Source organism: Talpa occidentalis, unplaced genomic scaffold (genome assembly GCF_014898055.3).
Source record: "Talpa occidentalis isolate TD23 unplaced genomic scaffold, MPIMG_talOcc4v2.1 talOcc4.9, whole genome shotgun sequence".
NCBI lineage: Eukaryota > Metazoa > Chordata > Mammalia > Eulipotyphla > Talpidae > Talpa > Talpa occidentalis.
The window spans coordinates 109,376,735-109,387,415 of record NW_023605305.1 but is presented as its reverse complement, the minus strand read 5'-3'; the positions used below and the strand labels follow the sequence as shown (position 1 = coordinate 109,387,415).

General features: G+C 43.8%; 1 protein-coding gene across 6 annotated transcripts in view; it reads left to right on the top strand.

Moving 5' to 3' along the window:
- Window positions 1-379: 379 nt before the first annotated feature.
- PHTF1 (putative homeodomain transcription factor 1) overlaps window positions 380-10,681 on the top strand; it is a 35,648-nt gene continuing 25,346 nt past the window's right edge. For 3 of the 6 annotated variants that reach the window (XM_054690935.1, XM_037501006.2, XM_037501005.2), the window contains exons 1-3: window positions 511-564; window positions 823-896; window positions 1,491-1,547. In XM_054690935.1, the coding sequence (XP_054546910.1) occupies window positions 852-896; window positions 1,491-1,547 (102 nt within the window). In that variant the 5' untranslated portion in view covers window positions 511-564; window positions 823-851. Of the gene's footprint in view, window positions 565-822; window positions 897-959; window positions 1,023-1,490; window positions 1,548-10,681 lie in introns of those variants that run through there. The other 3 variants (XM_037501004.2, XM_054690934.1, XM_037501007.2) reach the window with 3 other exon arrangements.

Sequence of the window (10,681 nt, the reverse complement as noted above, 5' to 3'; positions counted from 1 at the left end):
GGCCGGGGCGAGCCCGGGGGCGGGGGCGGGGCCGGGCCCGCCGCGGCGCCCGGAAGGAGGAAGCGGCGTCCCGGCTGCGCCGCGTGCGGAGCGCGGCACCCGGCTCGGCGGGCGGAGTCTCGGCGCGGCGGGTCCTCGCCAGCCCGGCGCCCGCCCCCCGCAGCCGCCGCCTCGGGGGCGCTGGGCCCGGCACCCGCCTAAGCGGCCGCGCCGCGGGCTCTCCGCGTCGCCGCAGCGGCGGGCGGCCCAGCCGAGGCCGCCCGCCGCTCCCCTCGTCCCCGCTCCCGGCCGGCTCCCGCCCCTCAGGCTCGGCCCGGCGGCCCCGGCCGCGCTGCGAGGGCGCCGGGCGTGCGGCCTCAACCGCCCGGGTGGCGCCGAACGGCCCGCGGCCTCCGCGCTGGGGCGGCCGCCGCGGTCTCCATGGTAACGGCCCCGCCGGCGTCTCGGCCTCGGGGGGAAGATGCGGCCTGCGGGGCCCGGCGCCTCGGCCGTCGCCTCACGGCCCGGCCGGGGCCACTGAGGAGGACGGGCCCGGCCGCCGCGCTGCCCGGCCGCGGGCGCCAGGTGAGAGCGGGTGGGTCCCCCCTCCCCCTCCCCCCGGCCCCCCGGCCCCCCGCCCCCGGCCCCCCGCCCCCCGGCCCGCGCCCCGCCGCGCAGAGGCTCCCCCGGCACCGCTCGCCTGGGCTTTGTGTCCGCCCTTCCTGGCCGCGGCCGGAGCGGCCGATCTGCGGCGCGGGAGCGGCGGGGAAGCGGGGTGCGGGCGCTCCCCCAGCCGGGGGCGGACCCGCCGCGGTCTCACCCCAGCTTTCCCTGCCTTTCCAGTGAACCCCACTCTCTGACTAGAGACGCAGATGGCCTCCGGTGAGAGAGATGCCATATCGTGGTACCAAAAGAAGGTAACAGCGTTTTTATTATTATCTGTAAAGCACGTTTCCTGCTAAAAGCGCCCACAAAGAACATCACGTTGGTCCCCCCCAACCCCCCAGCTTGGTCTTGCCGGGCAGCCCAACACCGCATCTCAGGTAAATGGAGAAACTGATGTGTCAGGTCATTCTGTCTTTTAAACCCAGCCTCGGGTTCTCACGCAAGAGTGTCAAGTCACCTTCTAGGCAAGGCCCCAGCGAGACTTTGCAAGTTTGCTTCGGATCAAACTGCAGGTTTTTAAACATGAAACTTTGTCTGTGCTTTTATTGGTACTGCCTGCAAAGTTACTGAGCCACCCCCACAAGTCACCTTTTTCCCGGCTTTAGTTTTCCTGCTGCTGCTTTTCCTGAGTTGGAAATATCTTTTAAGGTACTATTAAATTTTAAATTTTTGGATGTAGCTTTTTGATTTACTTTTAGATCCAGCTACTTGAGAGTTTTGAAGGAAACAGAGTCTGAGAAACATTTTCCAGATAGCGTATGGATATTTCATAGTTCCACCACTTTTTTGAGGTTTGACCTAAGTAAGTTTCCTTTGCATTTTAAATACCCTGATTCTCATTTCAGATTGGAGCTTATGATCAACAAATATGGGAAAAGTCAGTCGAACAGACTCAGATTAAGGTAAATGGATTTATTTGCTTCTAGCTTTGTTTTACTGCGTGATTGTAGTGGACTGTATTTACTCTTTAAGACATCTGCACTTACTTACTTTCCAGTATGGCATTCTTGATTCATAGAAGCTTGTAAGGAACACATTACATAGCGAATGGTAAAATATAGCTGGTACCAGGGAAATAAGGAGTGATTGGTATATGATGAATTAGAGATCAAATATCCCATGTAGGTGGGACTATGAAGGGCTCCTTGACACTGGCCAGTTTTACTTTGTGGTGATGCAGGCCCAGTATTGCCAGAACTTCAGAGTTTTCAAGAGAATCTGGCCATAGGAATTGTTACGTGAAATGCCCAGGTTTTGGTTTTTTCTTCCAGAGTGTGGTCTTCCCTCCACTCTCCTCCTCCTCCTCACTTCCTCTTTAGTAGCAAGTCCAACAAAATCCATTTGTTGCCTGAAACACTTTTTCAGTTACTGATTTAGAGTATATTGTCTTAACTTTTCCAGATTCTTAAGCCTTTTCCTGCACTGGTCTTACAACTGAGCAGATTCTTGAGACTATGCTAACCAAGCAACCAGAAACCTATGTGTGATTCAGAATGAGTTTATTTAATCTTTCCATTTCTTCTTATAAATTAATAATCTAATGTTCCAAAGTCAGGGTTATGTGGGGAGGGTGGTACAAATTAGTCTTAAGATTCTTTAGTAGCAGAATGTAACTGGATAGCCTAAATACCATCCCTGCTCCTAAAATAAAGTATACTTGTTTTTACATTTTAAAAGAATGTGGGTTTATTAGGAAAAGGAGAAGCAGCACCGTGCTTTGTCAAATGAGCAAGAAAGCTACATCTCGTTTTGCAAAGGGAGGTTTGTAAAAGGAAACACCTGCATAGTCACAGGTGGGCAGGAGAGATGCTAAAAGAAGGTATCTTTCAGTTGCTTTTAATACCTGTACTACAGGATTCAGGATCTTCTTGGAAAAGACTGGCAGATTCTTGTCTGTGAATATTTCTCTTTTTAAAGATTTGCTGCAGATCCTCTATTTTAACTTTAAAATCTGCGCATAGATGGGTGTAATATTACAACTGTGTGACTTGCTAAGGAGAGCTTTTGTTTACCAACTACTACACTTAAAACAATGGAAATGGGCAGTCATCAAGGCTGCCAGAGAAATTGTCCCTGAGGAATTGAAGCCCCAAGTGAAATCTGAAGAATGATTAGCAGTTAATTAGGTCCAGAGTGAATATACTAATCCTACACCAACTCTTCAGAAAACAAGTACACTTCCCAACTCATCCTATTAAACTGGTATTACCCTGATTCCAAAGCCAGATAAAGACATCAGAAGAAAATTCATCATGAACATAGGTGTGAAAATCTTTAACAAAATATTAGCAAACCATATTCAACATGTAGAACGTATTTTCTGCTGTGACTGAGTAGGTTCTATTCTAGAAATATGGCATTTAATATTTGAAAATAAATTAACATATATTAATAGAACAAAGGAGATAAGACCACATGGTCTTCTCGGTAGTCACAGAAAATTAACAATTCAATGCCCATTAACAGTAAACTAGAAATGGAAAGAAACCTCCTTAGCCTGTCAAAGGATGTTTACAAAAAAATCTACAGTTTATATCACACTTAATTACTAAAGACTGTTTTGCCCCATAAGTTGTTAACATTGTACTGAAGGTTCTAACCAATGTATTAAGGCATGGAAAAGAAGTAAAAAGCACACAGATGACAAATTAAATGAAAACTACCTTTATGATGGTTCAATCCAGTATTTAGAAACCTTAAGGCATCTTAGGCATCTTACGTAAGTTTAGCAAGTTTTTAGACAAGGATCATTATACAAAAATCATTTGTATTTCTAAGTATCAGTGATGAGTAACACTCCCCCCCCAAAAAAAATTAAGAAAATCTTGTATACAATAGAATCAAAAGAATAAAATATTTAGGGGTAAGTTTAACAGAAACTATAAGAAAGTACACTGAAAACTATAAGACATTGCTGAGAGAAATTGAAGATATAAAAAAAGGGAATAACATTTCATGTTCATGGTCTTTAAGACTTAATGTCGTTAGGGGGCCTCCCCTATGGCGCGGTGGTTGAGCACTGGGTTGTGAAGCTGCCTGCGGCCTCTGCAGTGCCAATTCGATCCCGGCCACTGGGTGAGGGTCCCACATGGCGGCGCGGACCTCTCCTGCCGCCCGCTGCTCCCCTCAGCGGTGTGCTTCGGTCCTTCTGCCTGCTCTGCTCCCCGCTCTGGCTCTGGTGAATTCTCTCACCCTCCCGCACTTCTGAGTGTACCCAGTGCTTGTATAAATAATAAATAAATTAATTAAAAAAAAATGAAGTCCTGGGGGAGGAAATAAAATGGTTTCTTTAAAAAAAAAAAAACTTAATGTCATTAGGATGGCAGTTCTCTCCAGATGTGTTTATAGATTTAATATAGTGTCTATGAAAATCCAGCAGGGTGAGAAATAAAAATAAACTGATTCTGAAATTGACATGAAATACAGAGGACCTGATCAGGTCCTTTCAAATTGAAAGGAAGAACAGTTAGAGGACTTACATTGCTGGATCTCAGAATTTGCTGTAAAGCTCCAGTAACCCAGATAGTGAAGCACTGGCTTGAGTACTTGACCAGTGGGACAGATTAGAAAATCTAAAAATAAATACTTCCAGTTTTGATAAATTGGCTTTTGACAACGATGCCAAAGCAGTTCCACAATGAAATGATGGTCATACCAACAAATGGTGCTGCAACAGTCGCTTATCCACATGCTTATCCACATGAAATCCACACAGACATCACTTCAAATAGACCCTAGACTTGTGTAAGAACTGAAAGTCTAGATTTTTTTTTGAAGAAAACATTTAAGATCTTTGTGATCTTGGGTTAGGTAAAGATTTCTTAGAAACAACTGTAAAAGAAATCAGTAAATTGGGCTTCATCAAAATTAACATTTCTTTAAAATATCCCATTGAAAATGAAAAAACGGGCCACCCTGGTAGTGCAGGGTTTGAGGTATCAGTGCTGTCAAGCTGTAGCCAGCCACTGCAGCATGAGTTCAGTCTGATCCTGATCAGGGAGCTGACCCACATGGCGCAGCAGACCTCTCCTATCCCGCCTGCTGCTCCCCTCAGCAGTGTATTTCAATAGATCCGCTTGTTCTGCTCCCCACCCTGTCTCTGGTGAATTCTTTCACTCCCTGCACCTCTGGCCTGCACCCCAGCTCTTGTATGCATAAATAAATAAAAATAAATTAAAAAAATAAAAAACAAGCTATAGACTGGGAGAAAAGTATTTTCAAATCATGTACGTAACCTGTATCTGTAGCTAAAATATATAATGAACTACTATATTAGATATAATGAACTACTATATAATGAACTACTATATTAGAAGACAAAAAAAAAAAAAAAACAAAAAACTAAACCCAAACCCAAAACACCGCAATTTAAAATTGGGGAAAAGATTTGAATAGGCATTTTCAGAAAGAAGATGAATGAATGGCTGAGTGATAGCTGAAAAGGTGCTCCACATTATTAGCCATTTGGGAGGCACTAATCAAAAGCACTGTGAGATACCATCGTACATGTTTAGAATGGCTAAAATTAAAAAGACTGACCTCACCAAGTGTTTGCAAGGACATGTAGAAACTAGAGCTCTTATACACTGCTGGTGGAAATGGAAAATAGTTTGGGGTTTCTTTAAAAAGTACAGAGGTCGGGCCTCCCCGGTGGCACAGCGGTTGAGCGCTGGGTTGCGAAGCTGCCCGCGGCCTCTGCGGCGCCCGTTCAATCCCTGGCTGCTCCCCGGCCACCGGAGGAGGGTCCTGCATGGCGCGCAGACCTCTTCTGCCGCCCGCTGCTCCCCTCAGCAGTGTACTTCGGTCCTTCTGCCTGCTCTGCTCCCCGCTCTGGCTCTGGTGAATTCTCTCACCCTCCCGCGCTTCTGACTGTACCCAGTGCATGTGTAAACAGAACAAACAAACAAAACAAATAAAGAAATAAACATGCCTCTATAAAAAAAAAAAATAAAAAAAAAATAAAAAAAAGTACAGAGGTCACTGTGTAAACTGAAAGAAAAGTAACCATTAGCAAATACTGCCATGAGTAGTTAGAATCTGTAATATCCCTGATATATGTATGTGTATAGCCCTAGATCCTATTACAAAGGATGAAAACATTTCAGTGGAAACCTAAACCCTTGTGACTTGAAAGTGATGTTGGTTTTAGTTGTCTTTGTAAATAAGGTAATTAGAACCATATGACAGGTCAAGGGAATTCTAGCATAATTAAGAGAAGTCCCAGGATGATAGTTTATGTCAAACCTAGAAAACAACAGGGCCAGAGTGGAGCTTGAAAACATGAAATCATGTAGCTATCTTCAAGGGAGGGAAAAATTGATATCTGTCTTGTTTGAACACATTGGGAGCAGACTTGTAACCTTTACGGGAAGTTTCAAGGTGAATTAGTAATATGTAGAAAATTAAGTGAATGAAAAAGTGAGGCAATTAAAATTCTAGGGCAAACAAAATTTCTAAGAAAGGAAATACAGTCATTGTTTACTACTTGATTTAACTGGGAATAATTTTTTTTTTAAAAGATTTATTTTTGCATACAAGAGCTGGGGTACAGGCCAGCGATGCGGGGCTGGGAAGGGGGGGAACAGAAGAGGCAGACTGACTGAAATACACTGCTAAAGGGAGCAGTCAGGAGAGGTCTGCTGTGCCATGTGGGTTGCTCCCTGGCCAGCCAGGAATCGAACTTGTGCTGTAGAAGCTCTGGATTGCTTCATAATGCGGTGCTTAACTCCTTGCACCACCCGGGAGGCCCATAACTGGGAATAATTTATGAAATCATAGCATTCTAAACATCAAACTGATTTAACTACAGGGATGACGCTGTAGTGGTGGGGAGAACTGTAGATCAGGAGAGAGTGTGTGTGTGTTTGGTGGTGTAGTAAGAATAGGCTTTACACTTAGCATGTAGTATGTGTCTTGCGTTAGTTTAAGTACCTCACACACTCAGCCTTGATCTTTATGGCAATTTTATGAGGTAGATGGATTATCATTCCCATTTTACAGGATGGAACTGAGGTGCAGAAAATCTGAGTAAGAAGGCTATCTCCTTCAACATTAAGAAATGAATGAATAACATTTAAAGTGGAAAAAAGCACTGTATGCATCTGATTTAGAAATGAGAAAAGAAATAGCTGGGAAGTAGGAATCAAGGGTAAGGAAGGGTGAGGCTGGAAAGTTGTTTTATTGCTAGCCTTGCAATATGAGGAGTATTTTAATAAAGATTTAAAAGTTTCCCCTCAAGAAAGTTGTAGTGAGGTTACCCGAGTAATTATATATAGAGATATCTATATATCTGTATATTATATATATATAAAATGTAGTATTTGAGATGGATGGATTCTAGATACAGAGGTATTTGCTGATACAGACTTTGGATATGCCCATACATTTTATTCATACCAGCAGCAGTAACAACAGATATCATCAATATTTAGGCATGAGCTTTGGAGTCGGATAGATTAGTATTTATTACTTTCACTCCCCTACCTGTAAGAATATTAAGTCTTTGCCTGTTGTCATGTGACCTGCAGTGTCTTCCCATGGAAGGAGAGCTCTTCCCCACGCCACAGACTTCCAGTTTGGGGAGTGTAACTTCCCCTCCCCTGCCCCACTCTGTCCCTTCTCTTGCTTTCCTCTTGAGTGAGTAGCTAGTGTGCTCAAGTTGGGCTTTGAATTCTTCTTTGCCGCCTTCTTCTCAGTGATCTCACATTTTCAATTACCAACACTTCTGGATTCTACCTTCTAATATCTTTTGAGGATGAATACTTTCCCCAGTTAATGCTTCTAATTACCTGTTCTGACCTACTTTCTATTCCCATCTGGCTGAAAAACTACTGTCTATAGCCAAATGCCCTGCAGCAAAGCAGGCTGCTTGTTTTACATATTTACTATCCAGTCTTTGTGCTTTAGTATGACAGCAGCTGAGTTGAATAGTTGCCACTAGCAGGGCATAACCCACAATGCCGAAAATACCACCTTTTCAGGTGAAGCTTGTTCACCCCGATTAGATTATTGCAGTAGGATTCACCTGCATCTATTTAAACTTCCTGCCTCCTGTATCCCCTCACCCCTCATCACTGAAGCCAGCTTGTTATTTTAACACAAATCTGATTGGTTTTTTTTTTTCTATTTAAAACTATTCTCTGACTCCCTAACATCCTTACAGTAATTCACACTCCTAGCACAGTCATGCTCCACACATTCGGGCTTCTGTGTACACATCTCCATTTTCTTTTTTGCTCATACTTCAACCTCTAGTCACTCCTACTCTGCTGCAGGCCATCTTGAATTCTCTCTAGTTTTCATCATTCTGTCACTTGTTTCTGAGTCTTTTCATAAGCTTTTCTTGAGTTCCCTCTTTCCTACACTGAATGTCCATCTTTGAAAATCCTCATACATCCTTCAGGTCTCAGCTTGGACATTATCTTTGGAAATCTGTCTTTGATTTCTTATATCCAAATTAGATTCCCCTGACACGGGCTTATAGTGTTATACTTGCCTTATGTTTGTTGTTCATCATCTGCCTGAAATCAGGGATGACTTACCTCTTTGTGCCAGACTGTGTAGTGGTTTGATTCTTTTAGTAGCAATAAAAGGGAAATTTTAGTACACACAGAGAGAGAGGGAGAGGTTGGTGTGTGTAGGGTAAGTAAAAAAGTATCAGGCTTTATTGCCCTCCCGCCATTAGGATTGATGACAGAACCCTGTGGTCCTGAATGCATGCCTGATGGTGGGCACCTGCAGTAGGGTGTGGGCATGTGTAAATGGGTATACCTGGGCTAAGACTGGGCTTATAAGGGCGGCGTCACGGGGACGCTAGTAGAACCATGAGAGCAGCAGAGAACAACGCCACCAGAAAACACCGGAGAGCCCAGGTAGAGTGAAGACTTGCTGGGGGCTGGGAGGCCTGCCAACCTCCCAGTCCCCTGGCACCCCTTGCCAGCTGTGTACCTGGTAAATCCCAATAAAAGCCTGAAAAACCACTCAGGGCTTCAGGACTCTACTCCTTTTCCCGTCTGTTCCAATCATGGAGAACCTGCTCTGTGCCCTTCCCGCCACTACAAGGTGTTACAGTGTTTCACTTGTCTTTTATTCTATTTTAAAATACAGAGTGAAGCATCATTGCGGTAATACTCCAGTGCTTTTGTGCCTAAAAGTAGAAGCTTCATTTGCCTGGTGGTTTTGAGCTTTGAAGATACAGCAGTTTTGTTGGGGGCAAATAATATAGAGGGCCAAGGACAGCCTGCAGCTGGGGCTCTGCAGAGAATTTCCAGAACACTACTGGAGTTACTGGTGCAGGGTACCTGATTCTCTACTATAATGTTTCGCCAGGCTGTGCGGGTAGAGACTGGCCAATAATAGGATTCTCTCACAGCTCTCAGGGTTTAATCCTGTGCAGCCTTGTAGGGGCAGGCAATCTAGTTTGATTGTAAACTGAAGTTCTTCTACATAGATTAGGATGTGCCTGCTACACAGTGTGTATAGAATGTCTCCATAAAGCAGAAGGACCCTAAATGGGAGCAGGGTGTGTATTTTTTAATCTTGCTCAGCACAAACTACAGAAGTATATAGGACTTTCTCATCTCTCAAGAACAATGATCATAAAATTATTATGACTCTGTCCTCTTAGAAAAAATGATGGAGTTCAGGGGGCCTTTTCTTATGTATTATATATTTGGCTTTATTATCTGTCTTCCTGTCTATATTGTACAACCTGTGAAGATAGAACCATGTTTAACATAATTATTGCTGTGTACTTGGTCGAGTAGAATATCTGGCATACAGAGGACACATGTTGAATATTTACTGAGTAAATGAATGAAAGTGTTGCTTTGCTAAGGGAGGTTTTCATAGTTCGGCATTTATGTCTAGTTAATGTAAGTTCTAATTCTGTATCATTATAGGTGATGTGTCTAGAAAGCAATTCAAAAGTTATTTTAGCTCTAAAATTAAGGCACTTTAAGTTTGGAACAATATTGATGCAAATGTCCAGAGGGCCTATGTCTGTTTGAATGCAATTGGGTGATACTTAATTTTAAAAATACTTATTTTGAATATGGCACAAGATAATTGTTATTCAACTATTACGTATTTTAAAAACTAGTGTACATATTTTTTCAAAAGGTATTTTTTCCCTAAAACACCTAATTTTCAAAATTTGACTCCTTAGATTTGATTTTATGTTTAGGGTTTTAATGTTTAGGGTTCTAGAACATTTTTCTATAAAATTTAACTTGTAGGGGCTCCCCTGGTGGCGCAGTGGTTGAGGCCTGGGCTGCAAAGCTGCCTGCAACCTCTGCAGTGCCGGTTCGATCCCCTGCCTCCTGTGAGGGTCCCACATGGCACGCAGACCTCTCCTGCCACCTGCTGCTCCACTCCCCTCAGCAGTGTATCTCGTCCGTCTGCCTGTTCTGTTCCCCGCTCTGGCTCTGGTGAATTCTCTCACCCTCCCACGCTTCTGACTGTACCCAGTGCTTGTATAAATAAATAAATTTTAAAAAATCTTTAAAAAAATTAATTTGTAGTTGAATTGGCTAGAAACTTGGGTTTCGCCTGCATCTATTTAGCTAAACAGAACTAAAGATCAATACTGGCCCCATGTTTAAAATATGGAAATAACAAATTATTGTAACCTTTAATTTTAATAAATATTGAATTTTAAAAACTGGATCAGGAGTTAGTAGGTAGAATGTTGATTGCTCATAAAGCTAAAATTCATCTTTTATAAGTTTTATTAATAGTAATGAAACAAAATTGTTAGGCAAACCTGGAGTTTGAAACACAAAAGATCATCCATAAATTCACTTTCAATTCATAATATACGGCAATTTTCCTGTTTTTCCTATAAAAATTATTGTCTACAGGGCCTCCCCAGTGGCGCAGCGGTTGAGCGCTGGGTGGCGAAGCTGCCCGCAGCCTCTGCAGCGCTGGTTCGCTCCCCGGCTGCTCCCCGGCCACCGGAGGAGGGTCCCACATGGCGCGACAGACCTCTCCTGCTGCCCGCTGCTCCCCTCAGCAGTGTACTTCGGTCCTTCTGCCT